General features: G+C 38.1%; 3 protein-coding genes across 14 annotated transcripts in view; 2 read left to right on the plus strand and 1 right to left on the minus strand.

Annotated features, from left to right (window-relative positions):
- Positions 1-5,670, plus strand: part of GNPTAB (N-acetylglucosamine-1-phosphate transferase subunits alpha and beta) — a 45,158-nt gene extending 39,488 nt beyond the window's left edge. For 5 of the 7 annotated variants that reach the window (XM_087763805.1, XM_087763807.1, XM_087763809.1 and 2 more), the window contains 3 exons: positions 1,662-1,829; positions 3,165-3,255; positions 4,406-5,670. In XM_087763805.1, coding sequence (XP_087619931.1) covers positions 1,662-1,829; positions 3,165-3,255; positions 4,406-4,483 — 337 coding nt within the window. In that variant the 3' untranslated portion in view covers positions 4,484-5,670. Of the gene's footprint in view, positions 1-590; positions 678-1,661; positions 1,830-3,164; positions 3,256-3,852; positions 3,911-4,405 lie in introns of those variants that run through there. The other 2 variants (XM_087763806.1, XR_015706162.1) reach the window with 2 other exon arrangements.
- Positions 5,671-7,417: 1,747 nt separating this feature from the next.
- SYCP3 (synaptonemal complex protein 3) lies at positions 7,418-22,118 on the plus strand. Of its 3 annotated transcripts, XM_087763820.1 has the most exons (9): positions 7,602-8,285; positions 9,239-9,386; positions 10,571-10,646; positions 11,754-11,788; positions 15,121-15,238; positions 16,104-16,203; positions 17,028-17,126; positions 19,802-19,906; positions 20,050-22,118. In XM_087763820.1, the coding sequence occupies exons 2-9, from the start codon at positions 9,257-9,259 to the stop codon at positions 20,101-20,103; spliced, it is 717 nt and encodes a 238-aa protein (XP_087619946.1). In that variant the 5' UTR covers positions 7,602-8,285; positions 9,239-9,256; the 3' UTR covers positions 20,104-22,118. The 3 variants fall into 3 exon arrangements, with proteins under 3 accessions (XP_087619943.1, XP_087619946.1, XP_087619942.1); XM_087763817.1 differs by lacking the exon at positions 7,602-8,285 and adding an exon at positions 7,418-7,487 and having other exon boundaries at positions 19,802-22,118; XM_087763816.1 differs by having other exon boundaries at positions 19,802-22,118.
- The window catches only part of CHPT1 (choline phosphotransferase 1), a 34,622-nt gene continuing 18,338 nt past the window's right edge, over positions 7,507-23,790 (minus strand). Inside the window, exons 8-10 of one of the 4 annotated variants that reach the window (XM_087763812.1) lie at positions 23,510-23,620; positions 13,518-13,625; positions 7,507-7,608 (exon numbers count right to left, since the gene is read on the minus strand). In XM_087763812.1, coding sequence (XP_087619938.1) covers positions 13,539-13,625; positions 23,510-23,620 — 198 coding nt within the window. In that variant the 3' untranslated portion in view covers positions 7,507-7,608; positions 13,518-13,538. Of the gene's footprint in view, positions 7,609-11,811; positions 13,626-19,966; positions 20,130-23,509; positions 23,621-23,790 lie in introns of those variants that run through there. The other 3 variants (XM_087763815.1, XM_087763813.1, XM_087763814.1) reach the window with 3 other exon arrangements.

Here is a 23,790-nt window from a genome sequence, read left to right on the forward strand (position 1 = left end):
GATGCTGTATTTGATAGTCAAGTCTGAACCTGCTTCATAGAAGTGTTTAACTGTAGTCCTGAGCCCATTGCATAAGACTGGGGTTCAACAAGACATGGTGAGATAATTTAATAGCCAGCTGTCTTAAAGTGAGAAACAGGTTAATATCCTCATCGCTCCCACTCACTGTGCTTTGGTTTGCTCTGTGTAGCAGCCTCTCAGTCTGTAGACTGCATCCCTTTCAGATGAAGCTAAACAGGGATATGCATTCCAGGAGTGCAGCTACTGCATTTGCAGGGCTAATGAGCTGCCAGTCCAAGCGACAAGGTCAGGGATAGTCCAGAGTGAACTCCCAAAATACTTATAGTGTAGACATATGATTGCCATAACCAGCTGCTTTGCATGGTATTACTTGACAGCGTAGACATAGCCTGCTCATCTTTGAAGAGGAAAGGCGTATTTTGTTCTTCTCAGATGTAGCAATTCAAGTCCCCTGCACTAATTGTCTAGAGCAAGGTTACTGATTATGCCAGATTTGGTACAGACTGAAAAAAAGTGGTAATGCCCTGTGTAGGCTAATTCATGTGCTCTAGAGTTCTGCTTATTTCCAGCTTCATGTAGGAAGTCTGAACTTTGCTCTTTGAAAGAATACACCATACTAAGAGAATACAGCTGACCAGAACTACTTATTTACAAAGGTTAGCAATTACAACGCATGTGTCACCAGATATGGTTTCTTCCTCTGGGGAAAATGTAAGGGTCTTGTATCTCACAATATAAATAAAGCACATAACGGTGCCCATATGTGGGAAAGGGAATTTTTGTTGTCAAGTACCAGGTCAGAGTGGCCAAGGGTACCTAGCAGTCTAGCACATTAGCTGCTGCTTTAGTTTCAATACTTTGCAGTAACTTAGATAGCTGTGTGTTTCTTATATGAGAAATAACTCTCTGCAAGAGGCATTATTGGGAGCATGCTTATTTGGTCACAGTGATTTCCATATGAATTCTCTCCAGGTTGTTGTTGTATGATCAACCAAAATACAAACAAGTTCATCTTTGGGTCTGTGATTCAAGTCATGTCCTGCCCACTTTATGCAGTGTTCTCAGTAACTCAAAGCCTGGGGACCAATCTTTGCCTTCTCTTGTACAATCTTCTGTAGGATTTTATGTTGACTTTCTCTGAAGAGTGCAGCATACACAGTAAAATATTAATAATTTAGTATGTTTACCTCCTACAGTGGAGCTCATTTTGTTACTTAAGATACTGTACTCGTGATAATTTATTTAAAACTATAAAAACCCTTACCCAAATCATAATGCTGACCTTGTAACCTGCTGTCTGTATCCAGTGGTGGGCTCTGGGATGATGCATACTAGGGTCCATTAGATGGCAGCATTATACAAATAGAAGGGAGAGAAATGTGGTTTGTCATTTGATTCCTGAGAGGAATCAAATGAGGCTGACTTGCTGTCAGCCTTGGTGCTCTTAGAATTAAAATCAAATTAATTTAAAATAATGCAGCAATAAGGAAACTGATTACCAGTATCAAATATATCAATTTGGTTTTAAAACGATACTGTATCAATTTTGTTTAAAAGGATTCTGTTTGTGTTCTTGGTTTGCCAATACCTTTGCTGTATTATTAAAGGAAATATTCTAACAAAGACTTCTTGTTTTCTAGAAAATTTGTGTGCCTAAATGACAATATTGATCATAATCATAAGGATGCTCAGACAGTTAAAGCGGTGCTTAGGGACTTTTATGAATCAATGTTTCCCATACCTTCCCAATTTGAACTGCCAAGAGAATATCGGAATCGTTTCCTTCACATGCATGAACTCCAAGAATGGTATGTTACACAGGTTCTCTTCAAGTTATTGTAGTGCAATAGCATATAATTATAGAACGTACTGGTGCAAGCTGTTTTTCCCCCAGTATTGTCATGAAGGATTTAACAGGGAAGGTAATGTGAAAAGATTTGGAAGAACTAAAATTTGAGGTTTGCAGGATTTGAGTTTTTCTGTGGCTCTTAGTCATTAACATTTCATTGATTAGCCTTAACCTCCTTCAAAGATAAAGGTTTGGAAAAAAAAAAAAAAAATCAGGATTTCTGACTTTCTTTACATGTAAAAAAACCCCATTGTTTGGAATGCCTGTTGCAGAGGGGCAATATAAACTATGTTAACTTTCCAAGTGATTTAATTTTTTAATTTGTCAGACAGCAATAATCAGCTGGATAATCATCAGAAAAGATACATGTGTTTCATTTTTACATAATGTGTGAAATTTTCATGTGTATTTACCTCTTGCCATTTTATAAGTAATATTTTAACTTCAGAAATTGGGGAAGTTGATTGGAGAATACAAGCAAAAGTTTGGCAAGTGTAGTGATAAAAACGAGACAAGAAGAGTGGTATAGTAATTTTGTTGCTGACCAGCAAGTTATGAGAGATAGCTGTTAGTAAGGAAAGAGAAAATATTAGAGGAATTGTAGAAGTAATCAGAAGGATTGCAGGTGAGAAGAATAGGCGTGGATTGTAGTGCTACAAGCCGGGCTGTAGCAGTGGCAGAGGGGGAGTGGGGGGCAAACCCATTTCAACAGTTAGCTGTAGAAATTTGAGCTGGAGGAGTAGACATATTGTTGGCTCCCTTTTTGAGGACATCCACCAAGGCTTTGTTAGCTTCACAAGAACACTTTATTTTGACTTGTTTGTAGCCAAAGCAGATTTTTACCAGGGTGGGTTAAAGCATACTGAAGTGTGAGTGGAAATCCATGTTTATCATAATGTTTTACAGAATCATAGGACAGCCCAGGTTGGAAGGGACCTCGAAAGATCATCTGGTCCAACATTTAATGGGAAAGTGAGCCTAGATGAGATTATCTAGTGCCCTGTCCAGTCATGTCTTGAAAACCTCCAGTGGTGGAGACTCAATGGTTGTTCTCACTGTAAAAAATAATTTTCTTATATCAAGATGAAACCTCTCACAGTCCCACTTGTACCTGTTGCCCCTTGTCCTCTCCATGTGGGTCTTTGTGAAGAGAGCGCCTCAGTCCTCTTTCTAGCCACCCTTTAAGTACTTGAAAAAACTTTCCTTGCCTGTTTCATGGAAACTCTTTAAAGTTTATGTATTTGCCTTTATTATATATGAAGCTGTTTTTCTGTTTCCTTCTTTCTTTGTGCAGGAGGGCATATAGGGACAAGCTCAAATTCTGGACCCATTGTGTTCTAGTAACACTTATTGTATTTACAGTCATCTCATTTTTTGCTGAACAGGTAAAATTAATATCTTCTTTTTAATTCTATAATGTTTAATAGATTGCTATATCTTCAGGATAACATAAAATGGATTTCTTAAATAGGTTTTGATGAGTAGCTAGGATTTTTCCTTCATAAAGGAAGTAAAGATGATACATGACTGATGATTAGGTTGCTTCAATTTTTAATGTTGAGATTCCTTGAAAAGGGAGTCTTATGGGGGGAAGGAGCGTGGTGTTCCCTTTTCAGGTGCTTTGTGACCGTCAACTCCATAAGTGTGCTAAATTTGGATGTTCAAAATCAGTAATTGTTTTTCAAAGTTTTTGTCTATTAACACACATTGGTAAAAGTCCAAAATAAGTTAACAGGAAGAAAATTTAAGCAATAGCAATACTCTAGTCCTGAAGAGAATCTCAAGGTATTTAGGGGCCCTACCTAAATCTCATCCCTAAGTAATTGCAAAGACTCCTTTTGAATTCAGAAGGTTTTGAATTCAACTCGAAGGGAAAAAAACCCTCCACTTCTGCAAGCATAAAATGGCTTTCTTGAACATGATTAACCCTGCTAAACTTAGAGGGAGTCAATGGAACAAATCATATGGGTAATTCTTTGCAGGTTGGGGCCTTAAGTAACCCTTTCCGTGGTCTGATGAAGAGGGTGTAATTCTTGAAAGGTTGGCTTTTGATTATTATTTTTTTCCCACCTGTAACTTTTGCATGAATCTTTTCCTTCATTTTCAGCCTTTTGTATATATATTAGAAAACTCACCCTCCATTAGTAACTTGGTTTTGGAAGGGGGTACTCAACTCAGTAGTACAACTAGGTATATAAATACTGTTTTAAGATGCCAGCTTTGTGTTGATCTTTTAGAAACTGAATGTAGCCTGATGTTATATTTAAATACACAAGTTAACTTCAAAATAATCAGAATATAGGCATACTGTATTTTTCATTTTCTGCTTATATTCTGGTTATTGAGAAGTCCAGTGGAAATGTGCGTGCCTAATAGATGAATTTGAGTAAATAACTTTCTTCCTGTGAGTGGAAAAAAAAATAGGACAATATTGACTTAATTACCATGGATGGTACGGATTTTTATAGTTTCTGGCCAGCTGTGCACCAACAGCCCAGCAGAGAACTAAATATTGTGATTTTTTTCTCTCCTCAGTTAATTGCACTTAAAAGAAAGATTTTTCCAAGGAGAAGGATCCAAAAGGAAGTTGGTCATGAACGAATCAAAGTGTAGAAGAGCTTTATTTTGGAGATCAGTCTACCTCAAGATGTGATAGCATTTAAAATCTCTCTCTCATAAGTGTCTTTTATGGTTCGACATTTGACTACGTTGATATAAAGAAAAGAAATCATGCATCTACAGTTAGAATCTCCGCAGTAGTCTTCATGATATACAAGCTGCTGGAGCTGTGACAATGCAAAACAACAACAACAACAAAATGCAGGAAACCTGTACATAGGCAGTTGCAACAGATCTTACTTTACAACTGTTAGTTCATGGCCATGTTATCCTTTTTTATAAAAAGGGTTACCTAAAGAAATGTAGCTGCATTTATTGCAGTGGATGTTGCCAACTAGATAAAATGTTTGAAGGCAAAGTTGTTTGGGATCAGCTTAACAGGTCCTTGATCTTGCATTCCAAAACATTTTGCAAATTTCTGTCGTTGCTGCTTTTTTTAGCCCTACGGGAAAATTGAGGATTATGTAACTTGTCATTTAGATTTAGTATACATTTATTGATGTTGACATTCTTTAAAGCACAGTGACAAATCATCCCCCCTATTTGTAGTATTTAATTAGGATTTGGAAGAAATGATGTATGCTAATAAAAAAATAAAAAACCCACAGTAAAATAACAACTAATGGTTATTTGAAAGATACTTTATACCTGGTGTATTTTATTCCAAAGAATACAACGATGTTATTTCTTGACTTGATTACAATGAGAGGGTTGTAATCAAATGAAAATGATCAAGGTATAGTATTTTACAAGCATTGTAAGTATAAAAGCAAAAGTGCCTGGGTAACAAACTGTTTTAATGTAGCAATGTATGGGAGCAGTGTTTCACTTCAGGAAACAATATTTGTATTGACATATGAAGCTTTGGTGTTTTTAAATTTAACAGGGTTTGGCCCTGTGTTTTGCTGAGACATCAGAATAGTGCGGTTTTATGTGGAAAAGGATACTGAATCTTTTCAAGCAGAAATTTTTGGTGGTGTATCTTCAGTTAATTGTATTAGCAGTATTCAAAAAAAGCATTAATTTTTGTAATCAGATGATGTACAAAATGTATGTGCATATGTATTGTAAGATACTTGGTTTGCTTTGAAATTAACTAAAATGTGATAAAAGTTTTGTCTGTTTCTGTTTTAAAGTAAACCAAAGCTCACCCATTTTGATAAATTAGCCATTAATGCGTATGAATTCTTGTGTTAAAAGTTCTTATTTTCCCCTTAAAAAACTTCCAGCAGTAATAATTTAATATTAATTTGAAGCATGAATGGATTCTCAAAGTAGAATCAAACTTTTGAGTATTGTATAAATACAAGAACTTTTAATTATTAAGGTTATATTTCATATACTAGCAATATATATTATGCTGAAACATACAATATAAATAAGTAGTTTAAATCTAGAGTACTTCAGACTAGCAGAAAATGAGACATTTCAAGAAATACAAGAAAGCTTTGATAGCTTCTTACACTTCAAACTATTATTAGATAGACTCAAGTTTGACTAGGATCTGTTTTGTTTTTTTTTTAAACATTTGGTATTCTAATCAAAATAGTTGGAGAAAACTCAGTTGGAATTTTAAGGCAGTTTTTCTGAAGTTCTGTATAGTTTGCATAGGTAGCTCTGATGTCACTGCAGTTCATTTTTGTTTAAGCAGTTTTGCAGGTAAGTTCATGGCATTTTGTTTAACTTCAGTAACGATAGCCAAAAATGTAGCATACGCTTACTGAGAAGCATCCATTGAAAATCGCTGCTAAAATTTGTGAGCACGGTACCTGGAAAAAAAGCAAGCAAGGGAAGCAAGATAATATGTGAACAGTATTGTGGTGGCAACTAAGCCACCTGCCCAGGAAATACTAAGTAAAATTTCTCAAATGGTTGAGGTTAATGAGAAGATTGAAAATGGAAATACTGCTAGTTTGTTTTTTTTTTTTTTTTTTAATTTAGATTTTGTATTTAGTCTTCATAAATAAAGAGCAAAATACCTTAACTGGCTGAGGACAGAAAATCCTGTGAGAACAGGAGAAAAATCTGAAATGTAAACCATATAGTTTGTAAAATCAATCAGACTGCAGAAATATTGCCTGTTTGCGTTGACTTACAGAAAAATCCTCCCTCAGCCTCATGCCCTAGCCTACATACACCACGACAACCTATTTTGCAGGCTTTCTGTTGCCTGAATGAGAAATTAAAGCCGTTTCTATTAAAAAAAAAAAAATATACATATATGGATAAAGGTAGGTGAGGTTTAAACGGGTTTAATGCTGAATCAGCACGACGCGCAGGTACCGCGCCTGGCACCACCCATGGGGGGTGCTACTGCGCATGCGCCGTCTCCCCGGTGTGCGGTCCGCCCTGTTTCCCGCCTTTTCCTCGGGGGTGGGAGCTGCTGAGGCGCGGCCGCGTCCCCTCACCCTCCCCCCCCCCGTCTCCCTCTCTCGCTAGGCAGTGGCGCGGGGGCGCCGGAGGGAGGTTGGGAGCTGCCAGAGGGCCTGGTGCCGGCGGGGGTGAGGGGTTTTGGGCGAAGCGGTGTTCCCTCCCGCCTGCGGCAGGGTGCGAGGTGCCCTCTCTCCCCACCGCTGGTGGGTCCCCTCCGTGCGAGGCAGCAGCGGCAGTGGTGCGTGGTGGGCACTGCGTGGGGATGAGACAGCAAGAGCGGAGAAAAGCCCATCGCAGGGCAGAGGGAGAGGGATGAAAGGTGGTGGGGTGGGGAGTAAGGAACAGGGTTAGCATTACTGCAGTGCCCCTCAGCCTTTGACATCCCAGCGGCTTCCCCTCAAAACCTGTTGTGGCGGTGGTGTGGTGCGGGCCCAAGTCTCCCTTGCTGCTCTGAGGTAGAACCAGGTGGATGCCCATGGTGAAAAACCCCACATGGGAGACTCACACAAATACTGGTTTATTTCACGTCTTTTTGGGCAGGGTGAAAAAAGGAGGTGAGTTTCTCTGAAAAGTCATTGTTAAATACACAACAGTGGATTGAAGATACTTGAAGCAGCTAACACAGGTAGCTACACAGAATGGATGAAGGCTCTATGGGGCGGTGATGTGGCAAGGTTGTTTTGCAGTGTCTGGAGGGACTTGGGAGTTCTGCTTTGTATGCAAATTTTCAGTACAAAGAAAGGTGCCTGTATGTGAGATAAAATACATGTAAGTAAATATCTGTTCATGCTTGCAGTTTGAAGTTGAAGCACTTTATCTGGCAGCACAGACATGCACAGCCAGATGCTGTACCAGTACCTTCCTCCTTAAATCATGTTTTCAACAGCTGCAGTAGTTGAAAAGCAGAATGAGTCTTGAAAATTTTCTCTCATTTGAGGATAATTTTAATGCAAGAGCTTTTGATTTTCCAATTAATAATTTGAAGAGGTTTTGCTTTTTTTTTTTTTTAAAGAAACATGTAAGGTCTAAAAATCTTCACATTATATAGAGAAGCATCAACCACAGAAAAAGCTGGGTATTAAAAAGCAGTGTTCCTTACTTAGTAGCTTAGTGTGATCACATATATATCCATGTAGTATGTGGTTAAAACCCCATATTTTCATAGCTATGGACAACTAATTCAAAAAACAGAAATGGGAAACTCAGATGTGTGAGGCAGCTGGTAGTGTTGGGGGGACCTCACAGTCCAGGAAATTCAAAAGATCTTTACTGGAGTTCTCAATTTCAGTGTATGAACTTAATTTTCAGATCTGTCTTTGCCCTGGCTTGTGGAATACCTATGGATATTTCTAGCTGTGTTGAATTGCATCTAGAATAAGTTTGTCCTCTGCTGAGTCACATCTTGCTCAGTTTGGAAAACAGGGTACTTAACAGCTGATTTTTTTTTTTCTGTATTCTTTCCGTCTTCCAAGTAATCCTATTATTTTTCAGAAGAACTATGTCATGTGACTTTTTACTTTAAATGCTTCACACGTCTTGCTATCAGGCAAAGAGAACGAGAGAAGAAATATTTCAGCAAGGATTCAGTAGCTTGCTATTTTCTGTTGTATTTGCATATTATTTCTATTGTTGATAAAGTGCTAAGGAAAAAATTATTTTATTTTGTCACTCATTTAATGATTACAGCTATGCTCTTTTCCTTCCAAATAGATATTTTACTCCTTGAATACTTACCAAAATACACAATATATATTAAAATTAGTATTACTAAAACAATGAACAGTGTTTTTTTTAAGAGGGCAGTGTATTTGTAAAACATTTACAAGTACTGAAACTGCATTAGTTACATTACAGAATGCAGAGGCATAACAGCTAAAAATAAAGATAACTCAGAAAGTGAAAGTTGCCCAGAATTTTTAAAAATGGCATATGTGTGTGTGTATTTATCTGTCTAGTGTGCAATGGCTTGTAGAATCGGATTGTTCTTTATGGCTTAGCACTTCTGTATTTTGTAAAATAGAATATTGGCATAGCTTTTTGGGAATGCAGTACTGGATATGACAAAATACATAATAAATGTTACGGAAGCCGAGCAGGCAGGCACCTTAAGAAAGTGCATAGTTTACTTCCTTGTTTTTCAGCAGAATCAAGTATGTAGCTACTAGCCCTAGTATTTTTTTTTTACCCTGTTCTTAAAAACACCATTGATGAGTAATCCTGTGGATTACCTCAAAACTAAAACAGTTTGCTTGAATATCCTTACAGGTGGAGACTGTTACAGGGGTGTCCATAACAGGTCAATGTATGCATGAAAACACAGTTATCTTCACAGTGTTGCGGGGAGAGTTATGTAACAAATACAGCGTACCTTTTCAGCAGGAAGAAAATCTCATTATGGCACCATCGGGAAGAAAGCATGGAGGAAAAGCTGGTAAGCCAGCACAGGAAGATCAAGCCATTCCTGCCTATGACTTTCAGGAGGAAAGAAAAGAGCTGAGTGGATCAGAGGAAGATATTAGAGAAGGTGCTTATATGATTTTTTTTTTTTTTTTCCCCAAATGTGAAGTTTAGTATTTCTGGCTATGAATAGAAATGAAGACACTTCCGTGTTAGCAAGTGTCTGAGCAAGTATGCTACATGTTTGTGACAGCTAGCCTCCTACTGTATAATTTTGATTGGTATAATTTTGATTGGTAAGAGAAGAGAACACAATAGAATAGCTCTGTACAGTGCACTATTATGTCTTAAAATTATAGGTGGAGTCTTTAATAGAGTAGGATGTTCTCACAGGATTTTGTTACCTTATTTCAATGCCATATCCTTCCATCACCTGGCTGCATGTAACATTGTGAAACCAGGATAGAACAGAAGAGCCCTGCTCACTTGTATGGAGTGCTGAGTCGCATAGGGTAGTTGGAGTCTTAATGCTGGCAGGGTTAAGAGTACTTCAGGATGAATCTGAACCAAAGAAATGAAAGAGGAAGAAGCAGAGAAAGCTGAGGAAAAAGCAAAAGTCAACCAAGGGATTCTTGTTTAATTTTGAGGGAGTGTCATAAAAAAGCGGTCTTTGCTTAAAAATGCAGTTCTCATTCATCACATGATAGTTTTTTGTAAAGTTTGATGTAACTCCATTTCTGGATTTTTGTCTTTCAGCAGTTGTCTCTGGGTTTGTTTCTCTTAATTTCTCCTCTTCTTCATTTGTTCAGACTAAATCCCCCCCACCGCCACCGTGTTAATAGAAACCTGACAGCCAAGGATTTTTATTTTTTGGAATGACTATAAATCTCTATTTGTGATTTTGCTTTTTTAAAGGTCAGAGTATACAATTTCAGTACTTATTTTACAGTACAATGAAATTCTTACAGATTGGTCTTTTTCAATTTTTAGATTATTTTTACCTTTCTGATGATTGTTATTCTGTAAGTTGGAAGTAGTTGTGTAGTAGTGGACAGAGAAACTAGAGCTGGTTGAGATCTGGAGGAACTCAAGGCAGTGCCAGCTCAAATGTAGCCTTGCAGAATAATTCACTGCCATCTGTCAACTCTAGATTCAAAGTTCTAGGAGCTGCAGGTGTTATGGATGGGAACTGAGACCCATGAGATGTTCAGAGAAGTGGCATTACAGAAAAGTAATTACACTTCTAATAACTCAAATGACCCTCACAAAATATAAAATATTTTTGTAAATCTTTTTAAAATTTGTATTAAGGCGAAACACCAGTAATGGACAAGCATGGAAAGAAAAGACCTTTGGTGACTACTCATGTGGTTCCAGATGATGTGGGGTAAGGTTAGAATTTTTTTTTTTTCCCCCAAAATAGGCAAGTCTTAAATAGATATCAATTTCAGTTATTCACTATGCTTGTTTTGCTCAGGTGTTTTTTTTTTTTTAGTATTTGATTCAAAAATCAGGTGACAGATAATACTGCAGTTGTAGGTAAAAAAAGAAAATGTAATATTTTAAAATGAGTAATTCTGCAGTTTCTTTATAGATACTTTCAAACATGCATGAAAAATTGATATATTTGTGTGAGTTCTTAAAATTCTTGTTTCTTTCAAAAGATGACTTAAGTTTTATCCTAAATTGTTGATATTTTCATTAATTTTTTTCCCTCTGATCTTAGTTGCTTGAAGATATTCACAGTACTTTAAATGATCCAACTATTGCATGAAAAATAAATTCTTTTACAGATAAATCTTAATTCAATATTTATGGGCAGCGTAAATGTAATAAAAAAGTGTATGTTGAAATAGTTCTTAGCAAGATTATAGCTGTTGAGTTGAAGATACTTTTTTTCCTTTTTTTTTTTTATTTTTGCCTTTCCAAAAAGAAAATGAGGTCCTGTGGAGAAGTTGATATAAAACCAAGATAAACGTTTTCTTTACCCACCATGTCCCTTTTTGGACTTGTCAGCTATTGTACCACTGCCTTACACACTGGTGTTATCATCTTACAGGTGTTGTAAAAACAACCCTGATATTATCGCTCTTGGATTTTTCTTACTCTGCCAGTCATGCTAACTGTGATGGACTTGTTTCCATTTGATGTTCCAAATACCTTTTGTGTTTTCTTTTTGTATAGGGAATGATCAATTTTATTTACCGTCCTCCCTCACTCAAGACCCTTTAAATGCCTAATACTGCCTTTTTACTGGGGAGTAAGTTAATAGATTCTAGTAATTTTTTTTAAAAAAAGAAAATTAGTCTAAAAAAGAGACCTCTCACAGGAGGAGAAAAGGAGTGTCATTTTTTATCTTGTAGAACAGTAGCAGCTCTGTCACTGTGCTTACAAGTAATACGCGCGTGAATAAAATTAGTTTTAAGCCTATAAAACAGGTCTTATCCTAAAGTCAGAAAATGGGCAAATAAAAATTTTATACACTATTTTGTAGGGGTGAAGTACAGAATATGCTGGAAAGATTTGGAGGTAAGTACATTTACATTCTAATAAATTAAAAAACAATTCATGTTTAAGTTGCAGAATTGGCAGTAATTGTGTACCATAAAATAACTTTCAAGATTTACATAAAATGACGAGTCTTTGTAGCATTTTTCAGCATTGCTTAAAAAAAACAGTTTTCAGAAAAAAGTTACATCTAAGTAGAGCAAAGTGAAAGAAGAGAAGGGAATAACTGCATACTAACTGTTCCCCAGGGCTCAGTATTGGGGCCAGTCCTGTTCAATATCTTTATTGATGATCTCGATGAGGGGATTGAGTGCACCCTCAGTGAGTTTGCAGATGACACCAAGTTGGGCGGAAGTGTCGATCTGCTGGAGGGTAGGAAGGTGCTGCAGAGGGACCTGAACGGGCTGGATCGTTGGGCTGGGGCCAACTGCATGAGATTCAACAAGGCTCGGTGCCGGGTCCTACACTTGGGTCACAACAACCCCATGCAGCACTACAGGCTTGGGGAGGAGTGGCTGGAGAGCTGCCTGGCAGAAAAAGAGCTGGGGGTGTTGGTTGACAGCTGCCTGAACACGAGCCAACAGTGTGCCCAGGTGGCCAAGAGGGCCAATGGCATCCTGGCTTGTATCAGGAATAGTGTGGCCAGCAGGACCAGGGAGGTGATCATGCCCCTGTACTCGGCACTGGTGAGGCCGCACCTCGAGTACTCTGTTCGGTTTGGGGCCCCTCACTACAAGAAGGACATGGAGGTGCTGGAGCATGTCCAGAGGAGGGCAAGGAAGCTGGTGAAGGGTCTAGAGCACAAGTCTTATGAGGAGCGGCTGAGGGAGCTGGGGTTGTTTAGTTTGGAGAAGAGGAGGCTGAGGGGAGACCTTGTTGCTCTCTACAACTACCTGAAAGGAGGCTGTAGCGAGGTGGGTGTTGGTCTCTTCTCCCTAGTAACAAGCGATAGGATGAGAGGAAATGGCCTCAAGTTGCGCCAGGGGAAGTTTACGTTGGATATTAGGAAAAACTTCTTCACCGAAAGGGTAGTCAGGCACTGGCACACGCTGCCCAGGGAAGTGGTTGAGTCTCCATCCCTGGAGGTATTTAAAAGACGGGTAGATGTGGTGCTTAGGGACGTGGTTTAGTGGTGGGCTTGGCAGTGCTAGGTTAACAGTTGGACTTGATGATCTTAAGGGTCTTTTCCAACCTTAACGATTCTATGATTCTATACGAAGTGAGATGTAAGTATTAGTGTAGGTAATTACAAAGGAAAAAGGGAAAGATGCGTGAGTGCTTTTGATAATCAATTCCAATTTTAAGATGAAGTTTAAGAGGTCACGATTATATTGTAGAGAAAAGGGACAATACGAGTTAGCTGTTGTTCTTACTCGTTTTTTGTTGCAATGACGTGGAAGAGACTGAAGATTGCAAGACTTGAGTGAGAAATTAGGGGCGTGTAAATGTTAATATAAGCAGCTAAATAGAACAAATAGTTCTAATTCTAGACAAGGAATTTTGAAAGTAGATTGTAGTTGCAGTACAGAATGAGCTAGAGAGTAGTCTGTACTCCGCACCTTCAGAAATCTAGAGAACAGGGAATCAGTAGAAAAGAGAATTTCAGCAGTCAGGAAGAAGAGTACAAGTTTCTAGAAGAGCTAAAGGATGAGGGTAAGTAATGCCAGTCATCTAGTGATGAGAGATTTATGCATGTCACCTAGTTGGATTTAATTTAGTCATAATGAGATCCTCAGATGGCTTTACTTACAGTTAAATTTCCAGCTGAATTCTAGGTAGCTGACGGGTTAGAGAAGAAACACATTTCACTTGTAAAGAATGTATAATAAACATCACAGTGTAACAAAGCATCAAAAAGCTGTGGAAGGAAGGGAAACCATCTTAATGGCAGTATTACCTACTCAATAGCTGATTAATACTTTCATTGTATGTATAAGAAAACACAGTCATTACTTGCATGTAAATCTTAAGGTGAAAGAGGATTTCAAGGAATTAAGACTTTTTGCTGTTAAGGTACATATTAGAATGCTATTGTAGATCTAGCAATCAGACAGGAGGAGGATTTCTATGTTAAAAAGCTAGGATTGCTTGTTATTGAAGACTCAAAAATAGGATGGACGGAAGGAAAATTAATTGATCAGAGAGAGGATGCTGTCTGCTCAAAAACAGTAGGTTTGGCATTAGCAGGGGCAGATGCCTCAGCAAATTAGAGAGAGAGGTTTGACAGATGTTTCCTGAAATCTACAGTGAGAAGGAACAGAAATTGCTGTATTAACCTTAAGCTCTGACTTGTTTGTTAAATCACCAAATGTAAATTAAACGAACATACTAACTTATATTAACTTGAATACTTTTAAAAAAGGACTAATTCTCTCCGAAGTATGAAAAATAGTTTGTCACTCATTCATTCAGTATGTTCAGTGATAGTAATAACACACTGGCTTTAATTTATTTCTAAAATCTAAGTAATTTGAATATTACTCTGGAACATGTGGTTTTTCTAGAAAAAAAAAAAATTAAAATGCGTCAGCATAACTAAATTCCCTGAAGGTCTGGAAACTGAGCTAGCACTGCAGTCATGCAGCTAAATTAATTAGGATTTTGATGGTATGACTAAAACATCATTAGATACTAGAGAAAAGAGCAAGATGTCTGTACTCAGTCACGTTTGTGCAAGGTATCTCTAGCTTTGAATGGAGAATTTACAGACCGTGAGATGTCCAAATACAATGTTTGAAGATACGCAGTGTGAACTGATTGGATAGTGGTTCTAGTGTTTCAAGCATATATGTATGCCTATTGTATTGATGATACGTTAGGAGTGCATGTTGGACCATAATACCCAGCAGGGGGACACACGATGACAATGTATAAGGAACCAATTTAAGTGTACATAATGGCAGCACTGCAGCTACCCTGAGTTCAAAACACTGGACGGTTTCAGTTCACTGCGTGCGTCTGCTCAGAGTCAGTCTGACACCGTGCCCACGACCGTCCTGCCTAGAAGGAAAGAAGCTAAAGCGGAGTCACATCATGGTAGGTCCTATTTGGTCTGGCCCCTGAGAGAGGTGGGACTCGAAGCAGATGCCAGAGTAGCTGGTGGGGCTGGGCAACGAGCAGTTGCAACTCCAGAGGCCAGGTGTTGGTTAGGGTGTATGGGGGTGCTTAGGAAAGCAGCACTCACACCAGTGCCAGAGACGCTAAACACAGCAGCCAGGAGCCCAGATCACATTCGTGTCTTTCCATTAGAACACACCTTGTTTGTATCTCCAAAGCACAACTCATCAGCATTTTTAATAAAAGGCACAATGTATCTCGGGATGCTTAATTTCTAAATACTCTTTGATTTTTAGCTGACATTAACAAGGCTCTCTTAGCTAAGAGGAAAAGATTAGAAATGTATACAAAAGCCTCACTCAAAACCAGTAACCAGAAGATTGAACATGTTTGGAAAACACAGCAGGAGCAAAGGTAACATTTACCCTTGTTTTTCAAACCTGTGAAATCAGATTCCCTTTTGTGTCACAGCATGGATAGTTGATCCATCTTCTTGCAGTTAAATAGCAATAGTGTTATCTACTAGTTAAATACCTGCTCAGGTCCTCTTTTCCGCTGCCTCCAGTTGTGTCCACTTCATTTTGGAATTTTGAGATTTGGAATTTCAAGAGCAAGGTACCTTAAAGAGCTGGTTTTACTTTTGTTTTATCTTTAATAATAATAGTAATTTTCATTTTCACATTGTAAATAATTTTCACCCTACATAACACTCCTCTTGCCTCTTAAGGCATATTTAATTACTAGATCTGATACTACAAGTAGAGCAAACTGAAAAATGAGACAGCTAAAAATGAAAAGTCAGCAATACTTGTAACTGTCTTGGTGGTTTTATGTATATATATGTATTTCAAACTTGCATTGACAAAATTTAAGTTTACGTAGAGAAACTAGAGCATAATGAACTAATGAATGAGCTAATTACCTTTTCGTTATAAACCCCTTGTGTTAAAGCCAAGATCTGTAATTGGGTTAGAAAAACATAGTAAATCTCAGAAAACCTGGCACTGTTAGGAAGAAAAGTTGTTGTAATTCTTTTTTTAACCTGAGTCTTCTATATAAGTGCTGTCTCCTTACATGTATATAATCCACATTCATTCAGAGAGAGAGTGTGTTCAGTTTTTCAAAACATACAGTATGCAGTTAGGGCCAGATGTCAAAACAGCCTGTTTCTTTATGCCAGCTCCTTTTATTCTACTCCATGTGTGTGTTGAATGTTAGCTTTCCTTGTAATTCTTTCTTTGTAGCATTTGTCATACTTACGGCTAGTGTCTATTTATAGGCAGAAGCTCAACCATGAGTTCTCCCAGCAGTTCCTGACTTTATTTCAGCAATGGGATGTAGATGTGCAGAAAGCAGAGGAACAGGAAGAAAAACTAGCGGTGGGTTTCCAGCATGGCATGAGTTTCACAGTATTTTCACAAGGAGGGAATATTGTTGTTTAGATGCTCAAGAAATGTAAAAACACCTTATGTAGTTTAAACTAACATATGATTGTTTGCCTCAATTAAAAATGTTCATTCAAGTTTGGTGGCTCTCAAACTGTAAATATTTAAGTTTTGGGACATATTTTAAAGTGAAGAGGGGTGCATTTATGAACTTTTATTGCAAGTTTATAAATGGCAGTAAGTGATGCCCTAGGCCAGCTATGGCTTGAGAAAAGCCAAGACCCCATTTATGGAGAAGACGTGTGCTGTTTCTGTGCATCCATAGTCTTTGGGTTCAGGGAACAAAGGAGTAAAGGAAAAGAGTGGTCTTTCAGCACGCATTGCTTAAAAATGTGCCTGCATATAATAAATGTATGAGAATTTGGTCATTGAAAGGGGATAGGAGCTATACAATGGAATGTAATCACGATGTTGCTGTATTTATACTCCCAACACGTTTGCAAGTTTCGCCATTCCCCAGGCAGCACATTTCCCTGGGATATCCTCAAGAGCTGTGTTGGATACCAGTCCTCATAGGATCTCATAGGGATAATTCAGGTTGGAAGGGACCTCAGGAGGTGACTCTGGGCTTAATCCAGTCTTCAGTCTTTCTTTCATTAATAAGAACAAGGATAATTCTCCAGGCAGAGATCAACATTACATGACCCAGATTTCCAGTGAAGGCAGAATTTCTGATTCTAACAAATGACAGCAGTGTTGCTGTCCAAGTGCTTTTAGTTAACTAATGCGATTATTTTTTTCTTTTGCTTCTGCTTCAGAATATGTTTCGTCAGCAACAAAAAGTTTTTCAACAGGCAAGAATAGTTCAAAGTCAGAGACTGAAAACCATTAAGCAACTCTATGAGCAATTCTTAAAGGTACAGTGAATTTTCTTCTTAGAAGGCAACTGATCCTTATCACATCACTTAAGAAACCTGTTGTAATTCAACCTTTATGAAATACAGAGATTTGAGGTTCATTTAAGGAAAATAACATCCTTGCATGAATACTCATGTTAGTATCTTTCCCTTATTTGTTAAGAATATGTCTTGTTCTCTCTATACATGCATACAGATTGCATCTGTTTAATAAATGGTTTAGTTAAGTGTGTTCTCACAGGGATCTGATTGGCTCGCCTGTTTCAAATATTTAACCACAACCCTCAGAGCATACATTCTAAAGAGAATGCAGTTTCGTACCAGTTTGAAGCCTATAGGTCAGTTAAGTCATCGGGATTTTGTCTTAATTATTCCCTTAGATTTTTGGTATGTATTTAAAAAAGTGAAACTTGACAATCTATTAAAAATACATCTTAGGCTGAAATGTACTGCTTTTATTACTGCTGGCAGGTGCATCTCCCCTAATGAGAATTAGATACCTTTTTTTTTTTCTGTCATTAACCTTTCTAGCTATTGCTCCTTCATATAAGGAAAATGACCCTGAAAGAAAATCAATTGTAATTCCCTTAAAATTGCCCACTTAGAACTCCCTTCATTTCTTCCTAAGCAACGTTAATTAGAAACAGTCTTCCTTTCTGTAACCTGATATTCAAGGTACGCATTCACTAAAATGTCAACAGGAAGAATCTGATGGAAATAATGATTTATGGTGAAAACAGGCTTGGCTGGATAGTTATGTAATCAGTCCCGTTCAACTTTCTTGTTGCTTTATGCGTAACACTTGTATTTGCTGGGAGTCCCTACAAACACCATTTTTTGGGACAGTGCTTACAGAGATAATGTATTTTAAACACATGACTCATACTGATCAACTGTGGTGTGTTTTGTTTTGTTTTTTAACAAAGTAGCTACCATACTAGACAGCAAACAAAAAATTATTATGAGTACAACTATGCAAAAGTTTGACTTTTGGAGAAAAAAAAAAAAGGTTTTCCCTGTCATTTTACACTAAGAACAAAACACTTTATTATTCCCAGATTTCCTTCCCCCACTATTTTTCTGAGTAAGGTATTAGAAATCTAAACTGTGAGAAAAATGAAAGTACCCTAAATGATTGGTTTTGTAATGAATGCAGAGGCACACTACCATAGAATCACTGAAGGGCTGAGGTTGGAAGGGACCTCTGGCAGTCGTCTGGTCCAGCCAGCAGGTGGTACAGCGGGGCTACCTACAGTCGGTTGCCCAGGACTTACGTCCAGATGGCTTTTGAATATTTCCAAGGATGGAGACTCCACAGCCTCTCTGGACAACCTGTTCCAGTGCTCAGTCACCCTCACAGTAAAAAAGTGTTTCCTGATGTTCAGAGGGAACCTCCTGTGTTTTCAGTTTGTGCCCATCACCTCTTGTCCTGTGACTGGGCACCTCAAGAGCCTGGCTTGCTCTTCCTCACACACCCCCCTTCAGGTATTTGTGTATAGAGATAAGATCCCCCCCTTGAGCCTTCTCTTCTCCAGGCTGAACAGTCCCAGCTCTCTCAGCCTTTCCTCATAAGAGAAATGCTCCTGTCCCTTAATCACCTTGGTGGTCCTTTGTTGGGCTCCATCCAGGATGTCCACGTGTCCCTTGTACTGAGGAGTCTGGAACTGGACACAGCACTCCAGGTGTGGCCTCACCAGTGCTGAGTAGAAGGGAAGGGTCACCTCCCCTGACCTGCTGGCAACTCTGCGTCTAATGCAGCCCAGGAGACCGTTAGCCGCCTTTGCGGCAATGGCACACTGCTGGCTCATGTTCAACTTGGTGTCTGCCAGGACCCCCAGGTCCCTTTCTGCCAAATCTTAATTTCTGTTCAAGTCATTTCCTGACTGGTCGTTTTTTGAAATTTCAGTTAGTTACGATATGTTTGGGTTTTTTCAAGTCGGTAGCTTTGAAAAATAAATCTGAAATACAGCAACTCTTAGTTTAAGATAGTTGAAATTTACAAGAGGATATTACAGAAGCATTAACAAGTAATAACTTCCAAAATTTCAAAAAAGTCTTCATCAAAGATGAAAAACTGAACAGAAGGTCAAGTATTACTTTGATTTTTCCCCTCAAAGAAGATCAAAAGATAGAAATGAAGCCTCAAATAAGCTTAAGTAAACACGAGTCAAGGAAAATGCAACTACACCCATACACAGGGTTAGGCATAATTGTATGTACAAAAGGGAAGATAACCGGTGAGCTTTACTCGGCTTATTTGGGGAGAAGTGTGCAAAAAGAAGGAAATTGAACGGGTTTTATAGTCCTTACTTCAGGTCTCCAAGGTTGTAATAATATTGAACCCCTATCGTTTCTGAAAGATGTCTGTATGATCTTTTCTTGTAGAACCCTTCTCTTTATTGAAATGCAGGATAACTAGCTGAGACATCAAAGATGCTGAGTGGAAGGGACCGTTTCCTTCACAGGGTTTATATTGTTTAAACAGGAACGCGGACAGGAGTAGGAAGTCCTGTATGATTTGTCTGTCAAGTTCGTGACAAAACTAATCAGTTATCAGTGACCACTGCTGCTGTAAAAATTAAATTGTAGTCTGAATAATGGTTTGCTTGTTTGTTTGTTTGAAGTTAACTCTTTGACATTGCACACTTCTGAATTAAAATTATCCTTAACTTCAGAGCATGGAAGAGCTGGAGAAGAGCAATGAAAATCTGCTAGCTGGTGCACAAAGTGAACTTCGCAAAGAAATGGCTATGTTGCAGAAGAAGATTATGATGGACACTGTAAGTACCAGATCTCTGAAGAAGTTAGTTAAATACAAAAATAGAACATTCTATAAGAAAGTCATTTGACAGTCATTTAATTAGCTCAAAGGAATCATATTGATATGGCATTTGTTCAGTATTATCTCCTTTTCTTGTAACAGCAACAGCAGGAGATGGCAACTGTTCGCAAGTCTCTTCAGTCCATGTTATTCTGATGGCTCAATGGAGAAACAACTTGTACCTAAGTAACACGATACAAGTATAGGCATTAGCCATACAGATGTTGAGATTTAAATGTTTTAAAGTTCCTATTAAATGCCTTCATGGATTGTTCTAATCTCGTGTCTGATAATGTTTAAGAATGTATATTAGTAAATTTACGGGGGGTGGGGGGGGGCGGTATGGACCCCAAACCACTTACTCTCGTCCAATTAATCTTTAACTACTTAATACTCACTTTCAATAGCATTGGACTGTTTAAATTGTTTCACTTTTTATAATGCCAAATTGTAACAATGGGCAGAACTAATGAAAATGCATTACCCAGATTTTACGTAACAACTTTAGGCCTTTAGGTACATTGTACAAATACAAGCATTTTTCACAAGCTGCAGACTTTAAGATTTTCATAGTTTCAATATTTAGTCTGCTGACATATCAGCAGTTATAAAAGTTCACAGAGCATGGCATAGCTTATGTAAGATTGTTTAACGAGGTGTATTATGGTAAATTAAAGTAAATTTTGTTAACTCTTTTGTTAGGCTAGGCATTGTAATATCTTTGTACTAGTAAGAGATTTATGAACTGCTGTAATTTGTCGAAAAGGCAAGTTTCTTTAGTTAAATGATGAGCTGGCTATCACAGCTTTATATGATATCAGCTCAAGTAAGCATAATTAAACATTATGCATTTTGGGGTATGTAGTTCTTGTAGAACCACTGCTAAAGTAATCTAGCTCATTTATTTAGTATTAGTTATTACAAGCCTTTGAGATGGAATATTACTTTTTGCAATTCCAAATGACTAGCAATTTAGGGAGGCCTAAGTTTTCAGGATAAAGCGTTTATCTTTCATGTATCTCATTACAGTAAATCACTATAAATTAAACAATCGGCTCAGCGTGCATGCAGTTTGTTTTTACAGAAAACCATTATGCCTGAATATCCACTTTTTTTTCAAATTAGGTAGTTCCTAACATATTTAATGCTTAGATTTAATACAATAGTAGATAAAACAAAAACCATCCACACCCCCCCCACACAAATGTGATGTTTTCATAGCAATGTATTTCAAAACCAGTCCATACAGATCTTCTCCTCAGCTTACTAGCATTTTTAGTTCAGAATCAAGTCAGTTGATGATGGTTCTCGAGTTCTGGGAACTAGATTAGTGATGGCTAATTTACAGAAACTTCAGGTATTAGATTGCAACAGAAGCTGAACAAGCAGCTGGTCTGGAGCTCTGTTTGTTCTGCGTCTGCGGGGACTCAGGAAAGGAGCAAACACAGAAGTTACATTGCTAGAATGGTGTATCAGGCAATACGGGCCTCTGGTGGGTAAGAGGTGCTAATTTGTAACTGTGCTGCTGAGTCTCAGCCCTCTAAGGATAATTAGATGATTCTATGAAACACAGTTAACAGGTTTTGCCTCCTACCTTCAATACTAGGTTCTTTGGTAGTATTGCCTCATGTTTCTGGTTTTCTGACCGATTTCTGCATTAGTCTCCTACCATCCACATACTTCAATCATATCCTTATAACTACTTGTACCTACTACTACATGACGCATTTTTGAGCATTCTGGGAACCAAATCTTCTCACTCTAAAAAAGTTGCCTGTGTCATTTCATCAGGTGGTTAATTTGTTGACAGTATTCACACAAACAGAAATGGTCTTTACCACCTTCTCTTCTATTTGCCCACGGCCTGGGTTCAAGCTAAGTTCACATGTAGATGCTGTGTCTGTCCCAGCCTCAAACAGCAGTAGGATTCATTTGGAATTGATACTAGTTGCTTAGAGTGCTAGTCCTCTGGCAGTAACTGTTACAGTTATCCCTCAAGTGGATCAGTATATCCTTCTTAGGCAGGAGTGTGTAGATGGTATTTTATTCCCTCCAAATTTAGCAGATGATACACCACTTTTAGAGTTCCTTGAACACCTCAGGAAGTCTTCTTGAATTAATGTGCAGCTAGGAAGCTGCAGTGGTAATATTTAAAAAAAAAAAAAACCAAACCATAGCAATTCTCTATTGTGCAGTTCAGGAAAGAATTCATGAACTCACAGCTCAGCTAGATATCAGCAACTGGAAGTGGTAATGGACAGTTACATTCAACAGCTTTTTACAAAAATCATATGCAAATAGTACCTCTTTAAAGGAGCTTAAGCTTATAGGGTTTGCGTGCAAGTCATTATTTGCTCATACAGATCATAAGCTACTCTCATTCAGCTTTTCTCTAATGACAACAGCAGCCCTTCAGCTAGGCACATTATGTTAGTCAGTGGGTCTGTTCTTAAAGAAAGCCTGAGAGTGGGCCTGGCTTTCTGTTTTGGAGAGTTTTACCATACATTAGGGTTTAGTTCTGTGCAGTTTTGTTTGGACAAAGTACAGCGATAGCTACAAGACAAATTAGATAGATTATAAGGTAGATGAACACAGCGAGAGCAAACATACTTAAGAGGGAATTACACACGGGTGAGTTGCATTGTCACAGTCAAACAGTCACAGTCATTTAAGTTTATCAGTGAACTTTGTCATTCACTTGTGCAGTTTCACAGATACAAGTTAGGGTAGGTAAAGTTAGTGTCCTCAAAGTACACAACTACCTATAGTCTTAATAATGATGGAGTATAATGAGGCAAACCTTATTATGACCACAAAACCAGAAACTGGCCTTGAAAGAAAATGCAAGCTACAACTGTATTTAGTAACAGTAGGTTATGTACTTAGATACTAGAGGATGTATGAATTCTAAAGGCACTCGGAAGAGTATTTTGAAATAGAAGAGAATTTTCCTGAGCTGTACCTCCTTCATCCTACTGATCCAGTAGCTTTTTCTTTAGAAATACCAGAACAGAGATTAACGAGTAGTTTTACCTCATGGGTGCCTCATTTTACCAGTCTTAATCATGCAGTACTGTATTCATTGATACCTCTGACTACCACTTCACAGCAGTTCCAAGAAGACTTCAGAAACTAACGCTAGAAGATTAGTCACTTGGTCTAGGGAAAAGTGAAATTTCTCTTTGCATTCTGGTTGGTAGCACCGTGGTTTGCAATCCACATTCACCAGACCAGAAGTACAGAATTAAGGCTACCTAACAGGAAATGGCAAAAGTTTCAAATGTGGTATTCATGGTATGAAATAACAGCTGCAAGGTCTAGAACACAGGGGGAAATACAGCCTGGTTCAGAAGTATCGATCATAACAGGATCTGCAGGGCTTTGTATTCAGCAATTCTAACATCTGGCAATATCTGGGATAGAGTGAGCTTTCTCATAAAACTATTTTCTTCAAAAGCTTAATCTGTCATCCCAAAAAAAGAGAGGCTGCTTCATTCAGCATTCCCCTAACTGCTTCTCCTCTTGTCCTTGACCTGTTTAATCAGTCATTATGGTTTTGAACCTGTTCAGGAGCTTGATGAGATGAAATTCTGAAGACATGTATATGAAGATGAGCAGCAATCTGTAGGCATACACCAGTGGCATATCTCAGCATATCAAACAAGGATATGAACTTCAAAAGAACAAAACAGAACAGGTTAAAAACAAACAATTTTTTTTTTAAATTGTCCCTACTATAAATTCAGCTATACTTTAATCAGAATCTATCCAAGTGACAAGTTTAACAAGCATTTTAACATATGGCTATAGAGTGGTCTAGTTTAGAAGGGGAAAAAAAAAGAA

This window comes from Nipponia nippon, unplaced genomic scaffold (assembly GCF_047370975.1).
Source record: "Nipponia nippon isolate SJK-2023a ecotype South Korea unplaced genomic scaffold, ASM4737097v1 scaffold_3, whole genome shotgun sequence".
Lineage (NCBI taxonomy): Eukaryota > Metazoa > Chordata > Aves > Pelecaniformes > Threskiornithidae > Nipponia > Nipponia nippon.

Excerpts from the sequence above, each read along its gene's own strand:
- SYCP3 (XM_087763817.1), top strand. The coding sequence starts at position 9,257 with ATGGCACCATCGGGAAGAAAGCATGGAGGAAAAGCTGGTAAGCCAGCA. Across the intron at positions 9,387-10,570 it reads AGAGGAAGATATTAGAGAAG|GCGAAACACCAGTAATGGAC; the intron begins GTGCTTATATGA and ends ATTTGTATTAAG. Across the intron at positions 11,789-15,120 it reads TATGCTGGAAAGATTTGGAG|CTGACATTAACAAGGCTCTC; the intron begins GTAAGTACATTT and ends TTTGATTTTTAG.